This window comes from Anguilla rostrata, chromosome 6 (genome assembly GCF_018555375.3).
Source record: "Anguilla rostrata isolate EN2019 chromosome 6, ASM1855537v3, whole genome shotgun sequence".
Taxonomy (NCBI): Eukaryota; Metazoa; Chordata; class Actinopteri; order Anguilliformes; family Anguillidae; genus Anguilla; species Anguilla rostrata.
Window position 1 is genome coordinate 2,873,913 of NC_057938.1, and position 26,738 is coordinate 2,900,650.

Sequence of the window (26,738 nt, forward strand, 5' to 3'; positions counted from 1 at the left end):
TAATCAGGTGAATGCACATGCAGGTTTAACCAAATAATGGGTTACATCAATGGACACACCCAGACCGTTTGCGGAAAGTTTCAGCTCCACCTTTTCCAGGAACAGTGAAACTTAAAGTATTAGTTCCACACAACAGCACTGACCTTGGTGCAGCCGCGATGTCTAAGGTAATGTCTCCACAAAATAAACTAAAGTAAGCTGATTATTCATAAACAGGTGTATTTTACTCAGATATCGTTAATAATGATACATTGTATTGATGCTAATTAGACGTTTATTCATGGTTTTTTATTGTGCATATTGAATCAGGAATAACTCAAATGAAACTTAAAACGGAAATAATTGCAAGCTCTGCATTTCACAACAATTACAGCTGGGTTTCTTTGATTTCATTTTTAAGTACATCACTCGCTATTTAAATATATGGTCTTAAAATATATGGTCTATATATTAAAGTTGTGACTGAAACACTGCTGGCAAAATACATTTAGATACACGAAAAATGCAGTGTTAATTGTTTTGTAATTGCGCAATTCATTGTTTATAAGTTTATGATTGCTCAGAGAAATTTTCAATACTTAATTATAACTCAGTTGCCATTTTTATGTCTTTTGTGTCTTTATAGTTGGAAAAGATATTCTCCCTACTTCAGAGGTTCCGATTGGAATCTTACTACAATGCATTTCTTGAAATTGGGGTAAAAGATGAGAGAGACTTCATTGATAGTATTGATGATGACATCTTAGCAACTTTAGGTGAGTAGCCCTTTATGTCTTGCACTGAAAGTGACAGTCCCAAACATTTTAAAATGTTAGTAAACTACAGTACAATATTAAACAATTTTTTTCTTTGATTGTGTTTCATGAAACAGATTTTTTTAAAGATTATTTTTATAATTTGTGTTTTATAATGTAATTCAAAAATGCTCATTTAAAAAATGGTTTTGAGTACTGTGCTATTCTTTGTCTGGCCAGTTTGGTTTCAGCAGAACCTGTATAGTCATTTTGAATACCTTTGTTTTGTGAATGTCATCATATGTGACTTGGATTTAAGATAACTCCTCTTTGTTGTTGTCATGCAAATTATTTGCATGCAGTACAGCCAGTTTCTTCACAAACAAAGATAAATCAGGACTGTGGTCTCTAGTATTCTCTGAGAGTTTTTCTGGCAAACTTATCACATATTAATAAAACCTTGTTTGTATGAGTGTATTTTATTGTAATAAATAAAATAGAATCTTTTTATTTGTACATTATGATATATTATATTTGCATTCTTGCATCCTCAGTGGAATATCTGCATGAATACAAGATAGGCTCTAGTGTTTATTTCAGAGAAATTATCAAGTGTTTTTTTCCGTGTTGTTTTCTTGATCTAAGTGTCCCCTCCCCCCTCCCAGGTTTATCTCAATTAGAGAAGAAAAGATTTGCAAACATGCAGACACACATTCAAAAGCTTGGAAGCATGATAGAAAAGTCGACGGAGGCATTCAAGGTGACATACAGCTTCCCCAAATGCTCTGAGCCCAAAGAGATCAATGGTAAGAGAACTTCCTGAGTATTATACCTTGAAATTACCGATTCTGGCATGGATTTTCTCCTAAATGCTATACAATCAGTAATCGAGGCGAAATTAAAGCAATTGTCAAAAATAAAATAGACTACCGAAATCAAATTGACAATCCCTCATGTCACCAATTGAGTTATAGTTAAGAGCTGTTTTTAGTTGTCCCATTATAAAACAGTGGTCCCGGGGGTATCTTCCATGGTGTTTCCATCTAAGATGCAGATGAGCTCCATAGTCTGGAATAGACTCCAGCTGTGACCAGGAGCATCATGGGACACACACTGAAAAAATCTAACGCTGAAACGTTTGTCTCCGTCTTCTATTAAAACTTGACACATGCGTGTTTAAGGCATCTTTTTTCTTTGATTCCAATTTGGTCCGCATGGTTTTACGTCACAGTGCATGCCCCTGCATGCATGGGCACACCCACGCCTGAACAAGTATGAGGCTGTGATTCACCATCATGTTTCTGGCCGTGAAGTTAATTAGGTAAAACATGAAATACCTTGTCTTTATACTGTTTTTGTTTGAATACAAATCAAAGTAAATTTACAAATTACTGCTTTCTCTTTTTATTTGCATTTCATTTACCGTCCCAACTTTTTGGGAATTGGGGTTGTATAATGACTTCTGTAACACTCAAATTCCACCAAATGCTTGTATTGTTAAGAAAAGTTAGTTAGCTAGATACAGTTACAACTGTTCTGCTGTCAGATAACTGGCTAGTTGTAGCTAGCCAGTTTGACAGCTCAGCTTGTTAAACACAATAGTCACTTAATTAGCTAGGTAACTACAACTTGCATAAATCTTAGAAAGCACATTAGAAATGTCCTTGTTGCAATCAGTCACTTGTTTTTATGCCCCTGGCCTCCGTAGGAGGCAGGAGGGGCATTACGTCAAGGCCCCGTCCGTCCGTCCATCTGTCCGTCGTCCGTCAACAATTTGGTTTCCACTCATTTAACAGAAAACACCTTTGTTGATCAGGCTGATTTTTTGGTGGTGAATTGGACTTGACCACATGAAGGTTGGTTTCGATCATTGACGCCACCGCTCATTAAATATGGCCCACCACGGCTGCCATCTTGAATGAGTGGTGGCGTCACCGATAGAAACCAGCCTTCCTGTGGTCAAGTCCACTGTGGTACATTATGTGGTTCACAACGTACGGTTGCGGGCATATGCCACGCTCTGCGGTGGCCTTGTCTTCTTAAAATTCTGTAGCTAGCCAGCTCCTAGCTGCAATGTCACAGCTTGTCAGATAACTTGAAAGCTCTATAGGAGCTTACCCCCGTCATTGGGTTCACGTGATCCTTCCTGTTTAAGTACATAGTGCGCACACTCTGGTGCCAAAAGCTCCATAGACAAACATAGCAGCCTCCATGAATTGGCTTCATGCGACAATGAGCAGCTCTCATAGGAATCAATGGAACCAGTAAGCAGAAACCATCTCCAGTTCTTGTATATCTCGATGGCGACAGCACATATTCCTCATAACATTACCCAAGGGAGGGAGCATCTGAGTCGGCATGACAACCATGTTTCCCAAGTGAAATTCCTCCTGGTTGATTTATGCCAAGGGTCTGCCAGCTCTAACAGCTACTGTACATTACATTTCCAAAAGTATGTGGACACCCCTACTAATTAGTGGTTTCAGCTATTTCAGCCACACCCATTGGTAACAGTTGCATAAAATCAAGCATACAGCCATGCAATCTCCATTGACTGTATGCTTGGTAGTAGAATGGGTCGTACAGAAGAGCTCAGTGACTATCCAACAAGTCAGTTCATCAAATTTCTTTATGCTGTTATTGTGAAGTGGAAAAGTATGGGAGCAACAATAGCTTTCCCGAAAGTGGTAGGCCACACAAGCTCATGGAATGGGACTGCTGAGTGCAGAAGCATACACCATGTAAAAATCATGTTCTCAGTTGCAACACTCAGTACAGCGTTCCAAACTACCCCTGGAAGCAACGTCAGCACGAGAACTGTTAGTCAAGAGGTTCATGAAATGGGTTTCCATGGCCAAGCAGCCATACACAAGCCTAAGATCACCATGCGCAATTCCAAGAATCAACTGCATTGGTGGAAAGCACACTGCCAGTGGACTAGTGGAAACACACACTGGAGTGATGAATCATGCTTCACTATCTAGCATTTTGGGAAGGCACTTTCCTGTTTCAGCATGACAGTGCCCCCGTGCACAAAGCAAAATCCATAAAGAAATGGTTTTCTGGGGAGTTTGGTGGGGAAGAATTTGAATGGCCTGCACAGATCCCTGACCTCTACCCCATCAAACACCTTTTGGATTAATTGGAATTCCGACTGCGAGCCAGGGTGGCAAAGTGGTGCAGTGGGTAGCACTGTCGCCTCACAGCAAGAAGTTCCTTGGTTAGATGCTTTCTGCGTGGAGCATGTTCTCCCCGTGTCCGTGTGGGTTTCCTCCAGGTATTCCAGTTTCCTCCCACAGTCCAAAGACAAGTATGTAGGTTAATTGAAGAGTCTAAATTGCCCCTAGGTGTGAGTATGTGAGTGAATCGTGTGTGTGCCCTGCGATGGACTGGCAAACTATCCCATGGTTTTGGAATGAGATGTTCGACAAGTACATATCCGTGTGATGTTCAGGTGTCCACATACTTTTGTATATTGTCCTAAGTGATGCATTTTCATGAACTTGCATGCTTGTGTGAATGCTATTGCCTGGACTGAGGATGCTGAGCAGCAGTTTTACAGTTACAGCCGGTCATCTAAATCAAACGAAGACAGAAGGGCGTAACTGTATAATGTATGTAGTACACAGAATTTGCCTCACAGTGGGACCACACTCTTTAACACTGGTCCAGCTCATGCATTCTTCAAACACCATAAATTTAAATCTTCTTCTTCAGTTAGGGTATAAATGTGTAGCACAGTGTGGCATGTTGTAGTTGATGTTTTAGCGAAAAAAAAAGTTTCCAACCATTCATTACATTACAGGCATTTAGCAGACGCTCTTACACAACAGCTCATATTATGCAACTTACACAACTTTTACATTGCATTTATACAACGGAAGCAATGCAGGTTAAGTACCTAGCTCAAGCATACAACTGCAGTCAGGGGCATCGTAGTGGGGGGAAAAGTGGGACTGACTACCCAGGGCTTGAATGGGGGGAGGACCCTCGAAAAGCCTGGAATGATGCGTGAGAGACATGGATCAAGAGAGGAAGGGGGCCCACAGAGACTGCTTATGTATAGGGCCCAGAATAATGTGCTACACCCCTGACTGCAGTGTCCTACCCGGGAACCTGTGACCTTCTGGTTACAAAACCAGTACCATACCAATTATACTACACTACAACCTATATTCCTTCTGATTAATTTGGTGAATGAAATGATGATGGTATGCCAGTGTTCTTCAGTTGGCATTGCTTAGTTTGTGCTGATAGGAGGCTTTTTTTACAGCTTTACTACAACAAATGACACAACGAATGAAAGGAAATTAAATGAAATGAATGAAAGGAAAGAGCCCAATTTTCTGAGTGTGCCAAAAAAAATTTTCAGACGCTGAGAGTGAACAGTCAAGGGGAACCCAGTCATAAGGATCCCAAGTATTTTGGCTATTAAATGTACCTCTGTCTTTTTTTTTTCTCTTACCCGTTATATTTTAATTATTCTTTTATTTATCAACACACAGACATGGATCCATCTCAGAACACGCTGGATGATCTGATGCTCCGGATTGGTTTTCAGGAACAAATAGGCAATGACAAAGCCGTGTGTATTTACACAGTAGACGGAATGCCTTTAACAGACGATCCTTTCTTCAACACATGTGAGTACGTGAGTACCTGATTGAAAGTCATTTCTGCAGCAATAATTTTTATGACTAAAATCTCAAAATGAAAAATTAAGAAACTATCCAAATTAACTGCATAAACAACAAAAACAACAATAACAGTAATAATAATAATAATAATAATAATAATAATAAGGCAATCCTATACACCAGTCAAAAGGGTTTATAACCTGACAAAGATATAGCGTCATTGATGAGTGAACAACAAATCAGCCTTTCTTTGTTATGCTATAAAATAAACCACACCCAATCAGAGTTTCATCCAAAACCTCAATCCTTACTGTCAGGTGTGAGGCATAAATAAAATGTATTGAAATACAAATGCAAATAAATTTACTGAATCAAATATAGCATCACAGGGTATCATAACCAGAAGATGAGATCATGTGCTACTCACTGGCTGACAAATATTTCGTTCCCTCTTTTTCCAGGGAGTTTAAAGGACAGGCACATTGAAAATGGAAGTGAGCTGTACGTCATATTTACACCCAAGCATAACATTTTGGCCGCACCAGCAGTCATTTCACAGGAGACCAGTGAGATTCCCGGGGATGACACAGTCCGGTGCCACATCATGATCAAGGTGTGTATCTAAATCCAGTTAAATGCATTTGAATTTGTTGCATGTATTAGTTCATTATCCTTATCAAAAGTTTTCCAGAAACCCATAAACAGGCAAAACCAACTCCAGCTGCAGAGATAATAGGCAAACTTAATTTCATTTGATTAATTAGTGGTTACCGAAGTCTTGGGAGCTTGGGACATTTCAAGTGAGAGTGCATGATCCATGGGAGAGAACCCCAAATTTCTATAATGTACACATTAAGGTTAAAAGTCATCATGCTTAACTTCAAACTCCCTATGTAAGATTTGAACCCACAGCCATTCCGATGCCAATTAAGTTTTAACCACCACCAACTAACCACTATATCACACTACAGGGAGACTATGAAATTCAGTTGGACTTGGAAAAAGACACACTGTGGGACCTGAGAAGGAAGCTGTCCAAAGAAAGCGGAATACCTGTACATGTCCTGCATGCTAGGTTGCTGCAATTTATTTCACCATTTCTGTCATGTGTTTTATAATTTTTTTGCTATTCTGCATTAATAAACTGGTGTCTCTTTTAATTTTACCCCATAAACAAGCCTCCTGATATCATGTAATCATGTAAACTAAAAATGAATGTTTGAATTCTAAGTGTAACATGTCATTATTTTCCTGCAGAGATATAGGAGGAGGACCTGGACAATCCTTGAAAGATCTTGAGATCAGCAGCCAGTCTGTGGTTCATTTCCAAATGTCTTCATTTGAAAACATATACACCTATGATTCAGTATTATTTCTGGCTGACATTTCCCCTTCAGTTCCACAAACACAGAAGGGAATGAGTGTCTTCTTCTCAACATTACATGTCATTGTAAGCTATGATCACCCCTTTTCTTACACCCCTAATGTAATCCACGACATGACAGTATGCAATCTGTAAGCCATTTTTTATTGTGGAAATGTCATTTGTTATATGTTTTCATTTAACAAAACAGTGACTATTTATCAGTTTTGGGAGCAACTCGATTTACTTCCGTCAATTCATGAAATGAGTTTTGAATACTGTTCTATGATGAAAATCCAGTCAATTAACTGAATTTCATTGCCATAATTCTGCCAAACATTATTATTATTATTATTATTATAATTATTGTTATTATTGTTATTATTATTATTATTGTAGATGATTAATTCACTTCTTTTATTATTCTACAGTATGAAAACCGTTCAAGTCACACATTTCAGAAAGTAGCAGCATACATTCGGAAGCTCACTGGATGCAATGCATTAGCCCAGGCTTTATATCAACTACTATGCAAAAGTCAATTTGGGACCAGGAACCAGAAGGTGATACATCTGCTTCACATTGAACAGAAACACACACACACACACACACATACAGCATATGAAAGAAACATTTTACTAATATTCTGCATGCACATAGATGTAGACCATTACACGCCACTCATATGAGCGACTATATGTCAAGTTCTATACTATATGACTTTCATAGATAGCTAAACTGCTAGTACTTATTCTGTAATGCCAATATAATTCTCTAGTTTGTGTAGCCAGGTAGAATCCAAAGGAGAGTGCCAGCTATCATGCAATTCAGCAGCCAGTGCAAGTCTAATAAACTAGTCAGGCATATAATATTGTGTGAGGCATTTCTAAAGATTTCACATATCTTTGAAGATGTAAAACTCTACAGCGTCCTGAAAAAGTATTTGCCCCCTTCCTGATATCCTCTATTAGTGCATATTTTTTTTATACTGAATGGTTTCAGATCTTTGGACAAAATGTAATATTAGAAAGGGTACCAGAGCAAACACAAAACCCTTTTAATTTTATTTGATTTATTCAATGAAAAAGCTATCAAACACCCATATCACCCATGTGAAAAATTAACTGGTTACACCTCTTCCAGCAGCAATAATTGCAACAAAATGCTTCCCATAATTTGATATCAGTCTTTCACATTGGTGTGGGGTCATTTTAGCTCACTCTTCTTTGCAGAACTGCTTGAATTCAGTAAATTGGTACATATTTCAGCATGCTGCCACAGCACCTCTATTGGGTTCAAGTCAGAACTAGGCCACTAGGACTAGGCCACTCCAAATCATTGTCTTGCTGCATAACCCAATTATGCTTCTGCTTCAGCTCAGCCTTCAATAATGGCAAGTCATCAAGGTTCTGAGGCAGCAAAGCATACCCACACCATCACACTACTGCTACTGTGTTTGACTGTTGGTATGATGTTCTTACTGTGAAATGCCGTATTTGCTTTCCACCAGACATAATGGCAGCCATGTTATCCAAAAAGTTTGACTTCTGACTTATTTGTCCATAGAACATTATTCCAAAAGGTTTGGGGATTATCCAAGTGCTATTTTGAAAATATGAGCCGAGCACTGTTGTTTTCCCTTGGTTGGTAGTTGTTTCCACCTGTTTCTGACCTGCTATTCTCCCATGAATCCCATTTTTGCCCTGTCTCTTTCTTATTGTGGTGTCATGAACACTGACCTTAGTTCAGGCTAGAGGCCTTCAGTTCTATTTACGTTCTTATGGGATCTTTTGTGACTTCCTGGATGGGCTTTTGCTGCACCCTTGAACTTTTGACAGGCTGGCCACTCCTTGGAAGATTCACCACTGTTACAAATGTTCTCCATTTGGAGATAATGACTTTCACTGTGGTTCAATCCCAGCCTTAGAAATGGCTTTGTAACCCTTTCCAGACTGATATATTTAAACAACTTTTTTCCTCATCTCTTCAGGAATTTCCTTTGATTGTGGCATAGTGTGTTTGTAGAAAGTGTTTGGAGTGGTTTGTGGTGACTACTTCACTCTGATGGTATAGTTCAGTATGAGTGGGGTTTAGATTCAACTGGGCTGAGTTCAATCAGCTGAATCTAATTATCAATTACATTTGGTTAATTTGTTGATTGAGTAACTAAGGGGGACAATTAATTCTTCACATGGGTGATATGGGTGTTTGATAACTTGTTTCATAATAATAGTAATAATAATAACAATTGCTGGGTGTTGACTCTGACTCCTGCGGTTTACTTCTCCAAAGATCCGAAACCATTCAGTATGGCAAATATGCAATAATAGAGGAAATCAGGAAGGGGAAAAATATTTTTTCATGGCACTGTATGTCTGTTGTGTCCTTCACATGTTAATATGTCCTATTTATTTATTTTAGATTGCAATTGTTGAAGGACTATATTTACTCTTCAGAGAACTGCTGCCCAGCAGAGCCAAAAAAACAAGTCCTCAGATCATCGAAGACTCAGAGGTTTTTGAGTACTCAAATGTTTGCTGGGCCTACCTGATGTCTCAGTCTAAGGTATATTATAACCTCAACAAAAATACCATCCACATAAAAAAGCCAAGTTACTCTAGGTATACACTCTCATGTACATGGATAAAACTAGAAAAGAAACACAATTCCTAAAAAGATGTTTGTGTACCAAGTGATTGATATCAAAGTAATTCCAAGTTACAAATATACAACTAAATTTTTGCCAACGTGTTTCGCAGAAACTAAGCAATTCATAAGGACAAAGGCACATTGTTTTTCTTGTACTCCACAATTTTAGATTTGTAATCATACAATTCACATGTGGCTAAAGTGCAGATTTTTATTGAAGGGTATTTTTATACATTTTGGTTACACTTTTTAGAAATTACAGCAGTTTTTACACATAGTCCCCCAATTGTTTGATTACAAATCTAAAAGTGTGCAAATCGAAAAAAAACTATGGGCCAGAAGTACTAAGCTTTTTGTTAGCTGTTTCAGGTGCAGATGTGACACAATCTGCCTCAGAAACATGCGTGTTATGTAACAAACAGGCACACATGGCTAGGAGAGCTGAATACGTGTCATCTACATGAATCACTGCAAGGTGCATATCTCTCCTCATTGCATATGCATTTGAGAGAGGATAGCGGAAATAACAGATGGAGATATTATAAATGTGGCCGATTGTGTATTCCATTGAATTTACAAAAGTCTGCACAATTAACAAGGGTTGATTTTTGTGTGAAATTTCTCTGCCTCTGGCAGGCACAAATCAAAGCACACGGTATAGGCCTAGAACTATTAGATCAACTTTTATGAAAATATACAACTCAGAATTAGATTAAAATTAAGAAATGTATTAAGTTATGAATATTCAACATCTACACTAAAGACAAAGGTTCAACTACAAATGTTACAACAGATACAAATACCAAACCGCAGCTTGTTTCTCCCAAGATAACCAGGAAAACCAAGATCAAAGTTCAAAAACCAAAAGAGCCAAATATTCCAAAATACCAGAGATGAAATCGTAAAAATGCCAGATTAATTGTAAGACCAAGACCAAACACCAAGAAACAATAAACCCTGATGCAAGGCTCAGATTCTCCAAATGCCAACAGCAGAAGTTAACCCCGATTTCCATCGCAACAGATGTAAACTGGCTGATGTTAAGCTGTCATCATCACCTTAACAGTAAAATGGTTTTTGAGGCGTAGCTGGTCTTAGGCCAGCTTGATAAACCTGTCAAGGAAGGACAGAGAAATCACTGATGAGGGAGATTATAATTTAATATTTATATACCATAAATATACCATGATGTCATGGGATTTTATGTAATATTGTGATATTGAACTGTACATTACATTTTAATTTCAATTAAGTTTAATTTGTATACTGCTTTTTATAAAGGCACTATCACAAAGACACTTGATAGGAAAATAATAAAGCGATACAAAAAAAAAAAGCATATTGTATATAATATTGTAATGCAGTGGTCATCAACCATGATCCTGGAGATTCACTATCCCATAGATTTTCACTCTAACCATAATAAAGCACAACTCATTCAACAGCTAGAGATTTGGTTGCGCTGCCAATTAGGAGAGTCTGGTGTGCCAAATTAGAGTTGAAATGAATTACTACAGGATGGTAGATCTCTAGGAACAGGGCTGGTTACCACTGTTCTAATGTGTATCAGTTTTCTTTCTCTGTAAGTTAATGTTTCTGCATGTTACACTTTCTTAGTGTTTTAAGTTTTAAAATGTGTTTCTTAATTGTCTCTGTTTAAATAATTGATGAGGAAGTGAATTCTTTCTTCTAAGATTGAAGTGTATGAACGGACAAAGCACAATGATGCTGATTTTATTTAGGATTACTTTCTTAAATTCTAGCATTTTTAAAATATTGTTATATTGGCTGGTTTGTATTGCTAAAAAAAAGTTTATATTGTGAGCAATTTGTACTTAATATTGATAAATCTATTTATTTGATCCTTTCAGGATGAGGAAAATGAGGTCTGTGCAACAATACCTTTGTACTGTGAAGGATCGGGAAAAACCCTCTGGGAGCCTGTTCGCATTCCTGGGATACGCTCAGTTTTTGAGAGAGCATACGTTCTGGACAAAATAAGGAGTGAGGAAATGTCACTACTTACTTTTTTGAGGGATGGCAGGAGGGGGAAGAGACTTTGCATCTGAACTACACTTGATAGAAAGGAAGCACTAATGTGAGCCCTCCTTAAATTAGTTTTTTTGCGGGGGGGGGGGGAGGGGGGGTTAAACACTGCACAATACATAGCTTCACTAAAATAGCTGTGGGGACAGGATTGCAGGATTACTAAAAGCAGACAAATATTTGATAATGCATCCTGAGGTGTGAAAATGATTTCTATGAGTTCTGACCTCTTCAGTGTGTTCAAATACATTCCCAGGTTAGTCTTGGTTTGTTTTGTCTTTAACGTTGTCTTTTAACGTTGCTTGTGTATTTACGCAAGGTGGGGAAAAAATCCCAGGTTGCAGTGAAGGAAACCTCAAGGAAACATCGATCCAGAGAGCAACCGATATTGAGTGTATTTTATTTAGTGTTCCTCGGAACAGCAGGTTCACTTTGTGGATTTCCTCTGGTTCTGGTTGCAAGTAAGCTTTCACTTTGAGTGGACATCCCATAGCATAGATATTTGATGTAAATAATATTGTAATAATGGTTAATTTTTATAAAGCATTTGCACATTCATTGTTGCTGAAGGCAATGTAACAAAATGCAATGTATTAATATACTGAAATAAACTACAGATAATGTTCACCTTTTTGACAAAAACATATGGCAATTGATTGTTATTTAAGAAAAAAAGATGAAGATATTACTTTAGAACATGTTATAATACAGTAAATGCAAGTGTTAGTTTTACAAATGCAATATCAATTTTTTATTTTATTTGTTAACATCAGATAAATTAGAAAAATCAGGCAAGAAAAGACTGAACCCAAACCACCAAAAATCCAGAAAGGAAAATAACTTTTAAAAATGTGGCAAAACCTCCCCAATAAATTGTATGTGTTTCTCATTGAGATCTTTTGTTAGTTTGGTATTTCAACAGTTTTGAGGAGTAGACCCAGGTCCACTAATTAACACTTTATGTAGAATTAACCTGACTTCTACTATGTAGTTTTCAGGTTAATCCAGAGAAGACATTTGATGAGATGACCGAGGGCATGTCTACGTACTCTTACCTGCTACCAGTTCCACCTTTACAATTAATGAGTCTAGGACTCGAGATACATAATCTTGTGTACATCAGCGAAGGTATGATGCTATTCTGTGAATAGTTGGTTTACTTAATTAGGATTTTGTTGATTCCATGTCTACAGTCTAGCAGTTAATGTCACATTGCATCATTCATAAGTGCTCATAATCTTAGGCTGGGAAAAAATGGGATTCATGGGAGAGTAGGAAGCCACTGCTAGCCTAGAGAGGCATCAATGCTCATCTCATATTTGCACCTGGATGATCCCCAAATCTTTTTGGGGTAATGTGTAAGGACAGATTAGTCAAAAGTGGAACATTTTGAATACTACAGGTCCCAATATGTCTGGTGTAAAGCAAGTACAGCATTTCATAGTAAGAACATCATACCAGCAGCCAAACCTGGTGGTAGTGTGATGGTGTGGGGATGCCTCGGAACCTGGCCGACTTGCCATTATTGAAGCAACTGTGAATTCTGCTGTGAACCAGAAAATTCTGAAGGGGAATATCTGGTCATCTGTCCATGATCTGAAACTGAAGTGTAATTGGGTTATGCAGCAAGATAATGATGCAAAACACAAAAGCATGTCCACATCTAAATGGCTGGATTCAAAGCCCCGACTTGAACCTAACAGAGATGCTGGGGCAGGACCTGAAACAAGCAGTTCCTGCTCGAAAACCTAAAATTCCTCAACATGATGTTAAAGACAGATATCAAATTATAGGACGCGTTTGGTTGCAGTTATTGCCGCTAAAGGTGGTAGAACCAGTTATTAAGTTTAATAGGGCGGTTGCATTTTTACATGGATGATATGGGTGTTTGGTAACTTTTTTCATTAAATAAATAAAATAATCATTTTTAAAAATGTGTTTTCTATTTACTCAGGTTTCATGTCTAATATTACATCTGTCTGAAGCTTTGAAGCCATTCAGTATGACAAATATGCAGTAATAGAGGATATCAGAATATCAGAAATCAGAAAGGAAGCAAATACTTTTTCATGGTACTGTAGTTATATCATTTTCATCTGTCATCATTCATGAAAGTTGTACTAACAGTCTTTTTTCCCCAATCTCAGATAACCTCTGCTGTTGTGAAGGAAGACATAAAGCAAGGGTTTTTGAGGGACGTTTTTGGGATTTTCTTACTGGAAAAATAAAACAGTTAAATTTGCGTCAGCTGGCAATTCAGTAAGTATTTTCACTTTTCAGATACTCATCTATTTCTGTGAAAACATTAGGCTCCTAAAAGCACTGCACATTTTGAGATGATGTAAAATTCTACATGCAGATACACAAATGAGAAAAACATTTCAGTTAGCTCCAAAGCAGTGCACAGCTTGTACAGAGAAACTCTATTAATTTTATTATTTTATTTCATTTTTTTCATAATTAGAAATGCAAGTATCAGTTTGTAAATGCCAGTACTTCCCTTCAGCACAATAGTCTTGGATTATATACATACATAATAAGAGTTCCAATTGAAAATAATATTATTTTTATTATTAATTTTTAATGACCATTATCAGGTAATATACACGTGTACAACCTGAAGGCATACTGTTGCAGTGCAAGTTGCTTTGGAGTAACAAGAAGTTCTTTTCTTGGCTTAGACCAGGAACCCCCAAATGCCTTATATTTGCCATTGTAAAGCCTGCAGGTCATTACAAGCTCATCTAAAATATCCTCCATCACACACAAATTGTGTTCACATGACCAATTGTGTTGGTCAATTAAGAACATACACTAAAACTGATATGTTCCATTACCTCATAATGTTCAATATCATTTTAAAAAGATGATCATTGAATAAATTAAAAAATAAATAAAAACACACAGCGTGATGTATAATGTATTGGTTTTAGGTTACACTTTTACAGTTATAGTTTTTAGGCTTTGCAGAGAACATACATACTAACTGCAATGATTATACTGAATACGGATAAATCATGTAATTGATGTAAATAATTTAATGTAAATAATTTTATTTTATCCAAGATATATTTTTTCACGTTCACTGAACTGATCAATACATTGTTTTTTGTTTTAGACTTGGAGATTTCAGAATGAACCAGACCTTCCTAATCAACAGGGTCCCAAAAGAAGCAATACTGGTAACAGAAAATGAAGATTTATTTAAGATCACTAAACAAAATATATCAACAAACATTAAGTCTATTACAGACTGTTTTGTGTTTAATTGAATTATTAAATATAAATATAATTAGAATTAATTTAGTGGTACATTGCTTCATTATGATCAGACCTGGATCAAATATGTTTTTGCTTTAGATTCAAATACTTTTCTGTGCTCTATCGATATTGCCTGGTGTAATTGAGCCAGCCAATTGTTGTAAGGTAAAATTTTGGCTGTTCTAGCCAAATTCCAGGATTGGTGTTGTAAAGATCCAAAGGCCATAAACACAGCTGAAAAGACAATTGCCTCGCAATCTGGAGATTTCCCTGGGACAGTCTCAGAACCTTTTTACCCCACCAACACTTATGGTCTGCAGGAGCAAGGACAGTGAGTGGGTTTACATGATGTTTGAAAAAGTCGATTTATTGTATTAGTCCGGCTAAAATTGGACTTTTAAAAATCATGTAAATACCTTAGTCCGACTGAAATCGTAGAAAGTCGAATTTTTCAAAGTCGGACTGACATACCTAGATAATGCGGTTCCGGGTCGATTTACTACGGCATGTATACGCTTCAGTCGGACTACAATTGACCTAGGCGTTTTGCACATGTTCCGTAATTTACGTAGCAACTATACGCTCACGATGGCCAAGCAGAATCGATAACGTTTCAGAAAATATATAACTTTAAAAGATTTAATTCAATCTTCTACTGGGACTTCTGCCGTTTATTGAGGGTGTGACAGAAAATTTTGGTGCTGCTGACTATAATCGAATGTTTTTCACATATACCATTCGATTGAGCAAGTACCATTCAAAGTACATTTTTATGGGTTAGTGCTGTCAGATTGTGCTAGCTACTTCACATTAACTTGTACGGCAATCAATAAAGGCTAACAGCACCATACCACTTAATTATTGCCACTTCTATCACCGCTGTAATGAACTTTTTTTAAAAAGGCGACAAACAACCTTTTCTGCGAGAAATGCATTGTCGAGCTCACGCGGATACACTGCTGGCGACATTCTAAAGCTCCGTTTTGCCATCCCTTGTATCATGGTGAAAAAACACATTTCTGGATGGACGAGGAGACCAACTTCATGCTATCGCAACTAAAGGAGTTAAATATCCTTAAATACATGGATGGAAGAAAAACGCGGAATGGCGAACAATTTTTAAAAGTTGCGGCAAAATTGGAGGAAGCAGGATTTAGAAGAAGCCTTCGTCAGACACACCTCGATCAATAATTTGAATCCAAATTCTGATCCACTGAATCCAAATTCTGAGCTATGTCACTGATGGACATATCCCAGGCATCTTTCGGTGAAACAGCTGTTGAACCGGGTGCAGGTCCTGGGCAGCTCCTCAGGATGTTATGGCTTCTTGTTCTGCCCTGAGCGGGGGGATGCTCATTCCACTAAGACCCCTTTTTTACTCAATCTATTAGACTGGGTCTGAGTTTCCTCTTCAGAGGACTCATCAGACGAGTCTTGTATGTCATCAAAGGAGTCTTCTTCATTTAGGAGAGATGGATTCCAAGACACACCCATAACTCCAGCTTGACCCTGTGGCACAAAGTCTAGGTCATCATCAGAGATTTCAGACTCAGAATCAGGACCGAGAATTGCCTCCTCATCTTCCTCATCCTGTTCTTCATGCAGAGTCTCTATGACCATTTTAGCAGTAAATCTGGTAAATCTGGAATGACTGGGACCAGCCATACTACCACTCTTGATAAAGAAAATCAAAAGCACAAGAATGTTTTCAAATGCACATCAATATACTGTTATATTTCGAGTTTTATTTTGTTGACCTAGCTAACGTTAGCTAGCTAGAATAGATTATGTCAACAGCTAGTTAGCTAATAGTATTGGACATATTTATCTTTCTCACTAGTAATGGATGTCAAGGTCAAGGTAACCTTAACCTAATGTTTAAATATTATGCACAGTTATCTTTCATAAGATATCAAATATTTTCTTAAAATAGGTAAAACAATTGTAAAATAAGACTTGCATGTATCAGATGTGCAAAAGCAGCCGTCTTGAATTGTGAAATGTGTGGCAGGTGAATAGTTGTCCGCAGTAAATATGTTCCTAATTGCAAACATTTACAAATATCAAAAGTTTATATCAAATTCCATAGTGAATACATGTGGGTCATTTTTGACCCATGTGTGTAAATTTGATGAAGAAATACAAAAACTATGTTTGCTCATAAAGTAAGAAAGGCAAAATAAAAATAATGATTTGTGGTAATCAAAAACAAGACATTTAATGAATACTTGGAATATTAAATGATGAAATAAATTGATTTCAAAAGATATAGCAAAGAAACACTCAGTCATGCATGAAATAACATAGGAAATGAATACGGGTCATTTTTGACCCATGTTGTGCATTAGAAGGGGTTTGCATAGCTTGTGCATCAAAGGGTTAATGGCAGAGAAAAATTAGATGAATGCCTGGCAGCAGTAGATAGTCTTGCTCTCCGGAGTACAAGTCTTGCCAGCCACTATTTTTAGCACACACCAGTCAACACAAACCCGTATTTGCACACACATCCACATTACATGTTAATAGAGTCAGGTACACTTGGAGATTTTCCTCCTTGCAAACATCTCTAAATAAACTTGTTTTCCTCCCTGTGACCATGGCTAATCCTTACAGTTTGGTGATCCCAACATGATCGGCAGGACACTAAATTTAATGTACGCTCTATGCTGCCAATATGACCAGAAAGCGGGGTTTGCACTTTTTGAGATTATTTCATTGGTTCCAGTACACCAGACAAGATCAGTAAAGAAAACAACTTTACGATCAGTGTTTGAATCCAAAATAAATACGTATTTGACCCAGGTCTGATTAAGATACATTACATATTATCAGGTAATACATTACATATTTCATAGACTCACTGCATCGATTAATAAGGATTAATAACAGAGAAAATCTTCTCGGGTATGATAATGTCCTGCATTATCTTGTCCTGCATTATCTATTTTAGGTGCTGGTGGATGCAAGCCACTCTATGACTGCGCAGTGTTACCCATCATGGAACAGGATGGAGGCCGTCAAAGAGCTGTTCCATAGCTTTTCAGACCGGACCATGGCATACGATTTTCCTCACGCCATTGGACTTGTTATGGTCGCAACGGATGTAAAATTCCACAAATTCACAGAGTCACTGGAAACCTTCAGGGTAATGTGTTTAATGCGAGTTGTAATGTATAAGGATTTAATGATTTAAAATATGCAAAACTATATACACACAGTAAGTTATCATGTAAATGTTCTTCCCTTTACATTACAAAAATGTTAGCAACTAATCTGCTTAAAACTTGTGAAAATTTACTGTATATTTATTAAATATTATGTAAATTTCACAGCCCTATTCCTTGTGTCCACAGTGACTATCCAACAGCCAGACCCCCAGGCATTGCCTCAGATCCAATATACCCAGTCTGGGTTTATTTTGTCTTTGTGTGTTTCAGACTTACGTTCGTGGGCTTGAACCAAAAGGCCAAACTGCACTCTATGATGCCTTAAATCTTGGACTTTCTGAGCTCCAGAATGTCAAGAAGTGTTTTCCAAAGTGCAGACTCCGCATGCTGTGTCTCACTGATGGACATGACCAAGGGTAAATCCCCATTTAAATGGTGTAAAGTCCAGGAAATTAAAAAGGAAATACCATACGTACAATACCAAATCACTTCCTGTAAATACTGCATAACAAACTGTTACAAATATCTAATATTGTGTAATCCCAAGGATTTTCATTGGTCTGTTTATGGTAGTCTATATTGTTCAATTAAATTAAATTTTATTTGTATAGCGCTTTTTACAGAGAACTGTCCCAAAGACACTTCACAGAGTAGCAAGGCAAGATTCAGAGAAAAAAGAGCAAACACATCAAAAACAGGCCTGAACCCCCCAAATAGCAAGTACATGAGGTATAAACTCCCAGTGGGGAGAAAACCCTCAAACGGTGGTGAGAATAAACTGCCCAATTTGAAGAAATCTCAAGAGGAACCCAGCTATAGAGGGAGAGCCCATCCTTCACTTGCCAGCCTGGTGTAAAGTAGCAGTAGAGTGTAAAGTAGCAGTAGAATGGAATGTAGCAGAAATGCTAAGGGGTCTACTGTATCATGGCAAACAAAATGGGTTAAGCAGGTTACAGCTAAGGTGAAAGCTAACAGGAATAATAGAAGACCAAATGATATAGGTATTGTGTACAATTTAGGCACAGATTTGTTGTAAGGGGATGCTCTTCAGATATACTGAAGATTCAATTCAGTGTTTTTTTTTTCTTTTGAAAATGTTAGTTCTAAGAGTGATCCGGTGGAAGTTGCTGTCAGACTGATTAATGCCAACATAGTTGTGGATTCTGTTCTCCTTGGAAGAAAGGAAAACACTGTTCTGCATGGAATCAGCAATGTGACAGGTCAGCAACATTCTCATGAATTTATCAGCTATGGCTATTTGTCAATAAGTAATTGTACCTTACTGAACCTGTGTTCAGCAGTTGTCTACGATCATGAAAATGCACTTTTTTTTGTATGTTGCTTTGGATAAAAGCGTCTGCCAAATGAATGTAATGTAATGTAATGTAATGTAATGTAATGTAATGTCAGTGGTCGGTGATGAAGGGTTGCAGTATTGCAATTTATAATATTTTAATTCCATCTTGATGCAGGTTCATACAGTAGATTGTTGAAAATACCACACAATTGTAGCATTACCCTAGTAGTTTTTAGTCTGCCTGAAATTTTGAAATGGCTTGAACTGTATCATGGAGAAACATAAATATGTAAAAACAAAGTATAGGCTCTTCTCTGTACTGCTTAATGGGATATATGGTACGTGAAGAGATGTATTGTATATAACCTCAGAGAACACACATTTTTGGTAGACATTAAAAACAAATTCAGAATACACCCGCATTATTAGTCATTTTGGTTTTTGAGAGAGGAAAAATATATTGGGTTCTATTTGCACATAGATGACATTGAAATTATTCTGATAATGTCAGATATGAACCATGTAAAGCTATTTTAAAAAAAAACACTTAACAGCATGTTAATAAGAGATAAGAGAATATGTTTCACAGGAGGTTGCTGTTTCAAACCAAAGACAAGCAAAGACGCATTAAGGCTCTTTGAAATGGAAACAGTGCTGTCTCTGGAGAGAAGGAAACTGAAGAAAAAATCTGAAGCATCCTCTGTGCAGACGCTGGTGAGTGCAGCCATAGTGGTATTTTGATTTTAGGACTTCATACTGCCTTCTAAAGTAGATTTTCATGAAACTGCGTTTTTTATTTATTTTTATTTTTATTTTTTACCTTTACTGGTTCAGCTCTGATTAGTGAGCTTACCCCATGGATATACATTTTTAAGAACACTAATGAAAAGTCAAAAATCTTTTTTTGTTTGTTTGTTTCTCTTACCAGGCTGATTTAACGAAAATCTTTCAATCATGTGGCTTTGATGACCAGCCAGAAGTTCTACATCCTGAAGAATTAAGCCATAAAGTAACCTTGCCACAGAAGTAAGTGGCATATTTGGTGTGCAGGGATCATTCCTCTGAAATTTACCCTATTATGAGGTTATTTTTGTCAGGGTTCTGTTGTCTTCTGTTGTCTTCCCCCTTGTTGTTCTCTGTTGGGCCGCCAGATGGCGGTACCTCTGTTTTGTGTTCAGTTGATTGTTTTATTGTTTCTCGTTATCCAATTATTAGTTGCGTTTTGTCTCGTGTTCCCCTCCCTCTCTGTGGCTTGATTGCTCATTGTGCCCTCCTGTGTCTCGTCTGCGTCGCTCCTATTTAAGTCTCCCTCTCCCTCACTCAGGCGCTGGATCCTTTTGTTTCTGTACCCTTTGTTCCTGTTCCTGCCGGTTACCTGTGTGTTTTTGCTGCCTGCCTGCCTGCCCTGTTCCCCACGTTTTTTGGAAGTTTTGTATTTTTGTTTTCCCGTGTTTTGTTAGGTTTTCTTTGTGTTTTTCTTAGTCGCCCTGCGAGGCGTTCAGCTCCCTGTGTTCCCTGTTCAGTCATTAAAGTCTTTTGGTTTTCCCCAATTTTGACTTTGGGCATTTTACTCTGCACTTGGGTCCATTCCCGCCCCCTCGCCTGACAATTTTAAACCACAAAAAATAGAAACAACCTCTTGGCATGAGTATGCAGCCCAGGTCATAATATTTTCATAAGATCCACACAAACAATGTGTTCTGATTCATGCCAGAAGTAAACTTAAACTTAGTAACTTAAGAACTTTTCTATAGGTTGTTCATTAAAAATAGGAATGTCAGCTCTCCACAGTTTATGGAGGTGACATTGTCCTGTCAAATGAACAGCCTGAAGGATGTTAAAATTTAAATTTGTTGAGACCATTTTCAGGGGAAACCATTTAACAAATTTTGTTTATGTTTGTGACCCATATTCCTACAAAGTGCTTTGAAAAAGAAAATTCAGGAATCCAAGACAGGGCGATTTATGGAGAAGGACAGACGAATCCTGGAGGAACTGAAACATCTACATGTCGATCCACATCCGTACTGCACAGTGCTTCCCTCAGAGACCGACTTCGGTAAGTAAGACAGGGAAGGTAACTCCTAATATTTGACCAAAAACATTATTATGCAAGGTACAGGAGAGGAACATGCCACTGAACTGGTGACTCGTGAAATAACAAGCACGAAACCATCCAGACCCACGGCAACCACAGCCAAACATATACTTCATTAATACTGCTTCCTTTCAGGATTCTGGAAGATTCTAATGAAAGGGCCTCCTGACACACCATATGCAGAAGGAGCCTTCGAGCTCTACTGCCAATTTGGAGAAGATTACCCCCTGAAACCGCCCCTAGTGCGCTTCCTCACCCCTGTATCCTTCCCCAGGGACTGACTCAAGCCTGGAGGTGTCATATTGGGCTTTTTTAAAGGCAAAAAACAAGGTTTTAAAATAAATGTTTTGATTCTGAAATAAGCAACTAAACAGGATCAGTGCCTTCCCATTATTAGGAGAAGATTAAGGCATCTTTATGTGGTGTCTCATAGCTAAAGGACTAGTAAAGTGATCCATGGTTCAGAATTGAATGTGAAGCAATGTCGTGTATGACTGTCAATGGGAATTTCACAGCTTGCATTGCCTTTGCATGGGGTTCGGTCAGGCCTGCGTTATTGTGAAACAGCGACATCTTCTGGTCAGTGGGTGCCTTGCATCTATCTTTAGCAGCTATACTGCGTTCTGCTGCAGGTGCTTTTTATCTCAGGTGACTGGCCGCAAGGCGAGAAGCTGCGCTGGCTGCTTGCGTTTTTGGAAGATTCGTGCTAGTATGCACCCCTCCCAAAGTGAGGATGATTAATTCCAAACTAGGATTAAGGGAAAAAAATGTGTGATGGTGGGGATTAAAATGTTTTTAAAATGTGTCGGCTGTAGAACTAATTTCCCAATGGTCAGTGTCATTTGCAATATCTTGTTTTTTTGTTTTATGTTTTGTTTTTTGGGATGTACTTTTTAAAGACACATTTTAGCTATCCATTAAAATTTCTGCCACCCATAAAATATCCAGGAAAATAATGTTTTTGTAAGGGAGACATGTTTCCTTTCTTGTACTTAAACGTCTCCAAGTACATGTAATTTCCTTAAGGTAAAAACAGATTTACCACTGCAATGTCAACAGCGTGGGACGCATCTGTCACAATATATTTGATCGGGACTACTCTGCCCACGTAACAATGAAAGAGATACTGGAAGCGGTGTTCGGACTCCTGATTTTACCGGAAGCTGAGGATCCCTTAGACAGGTAATGAAATGAAGTTCAGCATGCACTTGGTCTTTGAGTGGTGAAGCAAATACATAACCTTCAAGTGAAGAGTGAAGAAAATCCAGTGCTCACAAAATGTTTTAAATTCTTTGCTAATATTTTTCAATTGTAGCCTACCCCTGCTACGCAGACGCATACATTTCGGCCAATGCCGTCTCTGAAGTATAAATATTATAGCTAACCATGAATATTAAACCAAGACGAAAAATGACATTTCAGATTTCTGAAATGATTAGCTAAAATGGTATTGAATCTATTGAAGTTGAACTCTTACGGTACATTTACATTTTAAGCATTTAGCGGAGACTCTTATCCAGAGCGACGTGCACAGCTTACGTTCTTTACGCTCAGTAAATTTACACAGAAGGACATGGCTAGCTACACCAGCAGCAGCCCTCCAGGGAATCAAATCTAAAGCCTTGGCATTGCAGGGGGTCATGTCTAGATAGGACACCATTTCAAGAAATCTCCTGTATCCTATCTGATTCGCAACAATAAAATGATTAAATCCGGCCTTATTTGTTAACCAAACTAATCGTTTTCCGCTTGGACAGAAAGGTTGCCAAAAAAACGAAGAGAAAACTAGCAAGACCTGTTTCCTAATCATTACGCTACACTCCTGGCCTTAACCTCTGTAACTGTATTACGTATAATATCTCACAGCATACTCGCTGAACAGTTCCAGTCCAGCAGGGAACAGTATGAGGAGGACGCCCAGAAAAGCACTAAACAAGCTGCAGCCACACCCATTGAGGACATGGAGAAGGTTGGTGTCAAACAGACCAGTAACACTAATAGTAACTAGGCCGGTTAAAAAGTGAATGTTATTAAGAGGCATAGATAAAGAGATAGTTATGTACACTATATGACCAAAAGTATCTGGACACCCCTTGGTCTGGAGCGGTTTTTCATTATTTGGGTTAGATCCCCTAGGATCCAGTGAAGGCAGATCTTAATTCTGCAGCATACAATCACATTGTAGATGAATCTGTGCTACTCCAACAGTTTGGGGAACAGTTTCAGATTTGTGCATTTGTTTAAAAAATAACCCAAGCCTAACCTCTTCAAAATGACTCTCATAATAAAACACATTATTTTGATTATTCATTTCAACAGGAATTGGTAGCTGAAGATTTGAGCCAAGCCCAAATTCCCTCGCATTTAATCTGCAAACTCTCGAAAAAGATGTTTATTGATCCAGTGATGACGCCTTACGGAGATATCTATGAGCGTCAGGCCATCGAAGATACACTGACGAAGTAAGTCATCTATGAGGTACCCTTAAAAATGTCTTTAATGATTGTTCTCAAGCCTTAATTCTATGTTATACGTTTTTAAAAGCTGTGTCGTGGTTTTACCTTTCGCCCCCATTTACAGGCAGAAAACGGATCCATTCAACAACAAACCTCTGGAAGTAAAAGACCTGAAGCCAAACAAAGACATGAGAAGCATGGTACGGAAGTACCGAGAGAGCCAAATTCAGGAAAGCGCGTAAATGAGAACTCTCCCTTTTCAGTGCACCTCGGCTAATCTGGAGCATTGTCGTGGTAATTCGATTTTTGCAGTGTGAGGGCACAGGGTAAAATGTGAAATATTCAGAAGTGATAAAAATCCTGCAGTTGTGATTTGATGGGAGACATCCTCCCCAGTCTGTTTGCACCTTAAATCCAGTGTCCTTAGTATGGTGAATGTTCAATATTTTTTATTTTTCTTTCATTTTTGAAACCTTTGGGGGTTTTTGAATTGATATGAATTATTCAAGGAAATTTAAATGTCTTGTTCTCGTTTATTTTTTTATTAGCTATCCTCACTGGCTATTTTAACCAAATACAATGGAAAATAAATAGAAACATTGTAAGCATTATAAGGGAAAAGAGAAAAGAATGATTAGGGAATTTCCCTAAATAATCAATTCGGAAAAAGAAAGAGTTCAGTTCATTAGATTGCTTAATGTGTAGAGTACTATATATCTAAGCTCGTATACGGATATTTTATGTTGTCTGTTACTTTTGTAGTTTTGGGGTTGAGTAAGAGTTAAATGAGCAAATGCAGGGATCCCAGCAGACTTGCGAAGAGTCGTGAGTGGGATGCAAGTGTTTAGCAGGAGCTCAATCAGAAGTGTACTTCACAAATATGTTGTGTTCAGAATTTTATTTGTATTCAGTTAATCATCAGAGCAGCGATCGTTCATTGCTGATGACCTTGCCTTAAATTTTTCACGGTGTTCTTTTCAGTGCACCTCTGTTAATCTGGAGCATTACCATGGTAATTTCATTTTTGTGACGCAAGGGAAGGTAAAAGCCTGAAATATTAAAAAGTGATACAAATTTTGCCATTCTGGATAGATGTGAGATTCAATATTTTTCTTTTTCTTTGATTTTTTTTAAACCTTCCGGGGTTTTTAAATTGATATTAATTATTGAAGAATTAATTTTAATGTCTTATTTTTCTTTTCTCTTTATTTTATCAGCTGCACTCACCGGCAAATGTAGCGTATTTGTGTACCAAATATAATGGACGATAAACAGCAGCATAATGAGCATGTGGGCATATTAGTGGGGAAAAAACGCTTCAGCTCATGAGATTAAAGGAAATGAATTAAGCATTTACAGTATCTATGCTTGTGTATGGATATTTTCTGTTATTTGTTATTGTGGTGGTGGGTAAGAGTTAAACAAGCAAATGTAGGTATCCTAGGAGACACGTGTACAGTCATGAGCAGGGGTGTACCACGAAATTCTGGGCCCTGTGCATATGCAGTCTCTGTGGGCCCCCTTAAAATTTTAGACCAAAGCAAACAGCCATGCCTTGAGGCCCTGGATAGTCAGCTCCACTACGCCTCTCAGTGGGACACCCGTGGTCATGAGTGTTTAGCAGATGAGCTCAATCAGAAGTGTACTTCACATTCCTAAAATGTTGTGTCCAAGATTTTATTTGCACTCAGTTAATCATCAGAGCAGCGATCGTTCATTGCTGACGACCTTGCCTTAATTTTTTCACGGTGTTCTTTCCCAGCTTCTAGAAGATATGTGTAACCATTTGTATGCGTTCTTGTATAAAAGGACAAATATATCAAACCTCAAAGCCACTGAATGTTGGGTTGACTTATTTTAATGTCCACTGGAACTCTCACTCACTCAGCTTAGTATGTTTCCATGGGAACAGCAGGACAGCCCAAGACTCGGTATGTTTGTGTGTGTGTGCATAATTATGAAATGTATGGTTTCATAATTAGTGTGACATACATTTAAATATCACTAGTGTGACATAAAAAAAGACTTAATTTACTAAGAATTCTCATCTACAGGTAAGAATAGGTGCACAGGCCTACCTGTACAGTAAAAACAATCCAGTATCTCTTGTACTTTTAAATGAATTAAATAATATCACCAGAGGGCGCTAGAGTACATACTTTGCTGTTCCTGGCCAACATTTCAGTGTCCTCTTCAGGCCTACTTTTGAAAATTTTTATTTTTTATGTTTACAATAGAAAAATAACATTTCATTCATAATTCATATGCAGATTTGTAGCTGTATGTGTTCTCCCTGACCTCCATTGCAGTAATAATTTAAATTATTTATTTTTGCTTGCCAAATTAGCTATTTTTAATAGCTACTTAGAGCTACTGACGGAAATATTTCTTGACTTTTCTGAATTCCAGTAAATTAAAATGTCATATAAACCCCATAATGCTTTTCGCCAACTCTACTATTCCAGTCTGGATTGAACAACTGCACTGCGAATATGCCTGACGGGTCATTGTCCATATCAGCTGAAGTGATTAATAAGTAGGCTATTCAACTAATCTGGGCAATGACTGCACCACACTACCTCGTGATAAACACTGAAACACTATAAATGGAGACTGACTCTGGCAAACTGGAAACTAAAAAAATAATCTGAGGGATAAAGACGTTCTTAAAATGTTTGCGACTGCAGATCAAGCGGAGCCGACATTCTACAATTCGGGTTACGAATAAACTGAGTTGTATTTCACGCCAAAACCGTCTTTTCGGTTAGATGATGTCACCGATCCGCCTCCGTCAGAATCGTGTCGTTAGAATCGGGCCGCCGGAGATTCTGGTGTCACCGTGCGTAGGTCTACAGGTCTACATACAGCGCCGAAGGCGGCGGGCATTCGGAAAGAAAGAGCCTGTCGGAAGTTCTGCTCCCGTGCTCCTGAGTCTCCGTGGTAACGCGGCTCCTCTCGTGATCCCAACGGATCGCCTCCCTGGAGACCAAACGAACGGAAAACATTCAAACACGACTTTCGCCTGTTTCT

The 26,738-nt window shown here is 38.0% G+C and overlaps 1 protein-coding gene and 1 long non-coding RNA gene across 3 annotated transcripts in view; one reads left to right on the top strand and one right to left on the bottom strand.

Moving 5' to 3' along the window:
- Window positions 1–25,543, top strand: LOC135258200 (uncharacterized). 2 transcript variants are annotated; one of them, XM_064341501.1, is made up of 25 exons: window positions 1–167; window positions 626–755; window positions 1,400–1,540; window positions 5,240–5,377; window positions 5,833–5,984; window positions 6,343–6,446; window positions 6,629–6,821; window positions 7,166–7,297; window positions 9,156–9,299; window positions 11,255–11,387; window positions 11,749–11,890; window positions 12,421–12,557; window positions 13,577–13,688; window positions 14,548–14,611; window positions 17,641–17,835; window positions 18,128–18,273; window positions 18,959–19,077; window positions 19,744–19,868; window positions 20,083–20,180; window positions 21,077–21,213; window positions 21,388–21,512; window positions 22,289–22,434; window positions 23,119–23,221; window positions 23,572–23,714; window positions 23,833–25,543. In XM_064341501.1, the coding sequence occupies exons 1-25, from the start codon at window positions 159–161 to the stop codon at window positions 23,948–23,950; spliced, it is 3,186 nt and encodes a 1,061-aa protein (XP_064197571.1). In that variant the 5' UTR covers window positions 1–158; the 3' UTR covers window positions 23,951–25,543. The 2 variants fall into 2 exon arrangements, with proteins under 2 accessions (XP_064197571.1, XP_064197572.1); XM_064341502.1 differs by lacking the exons at window positions 1–167; window positions 626–755; window positions 1,400–1,540; ... (6 more) ...; window positions 11,255–11,387; window positions 11,749–11,890 and having other exon boundaries at window positions 12,062–12,557.
- LOC135258202 (uncharacterized) overlaps window positions 24,897–26,738 on the bottom strand; it is a 7,851-nt gene continuing 6,009 nt past the window's right edge. Inside the window, exon 2 of the long non-coding RNA XR_010330902.1 lies at window positions 24,897–26,687. This is a non-coding gene — a long non-coding RNA (uncharacterized LOC135258202). The remainder of the gene's footprint in view (window positions 26,688–26,738) is intronic.

Excerpts from the sequence above, each read along its gene's own strand:
- LOC135258200 (XM_064341501.1), top strand. Across the intron at positions 21,214-21,387 it reads TCCCTCAGAGACCGACTTCG|GATTCTGGAAGATTCTAATG; the intron begins GTAAGTAAGACA and ends GCTTCCTTTCAG. Across the intron at positions 22,435-23,118 it reads GCTGAGGATCCCTTAGACAG|CATACTCGCTGAACAGTTCC; the intron begins GTAATGAAATGA and ends AATATCTCACAG.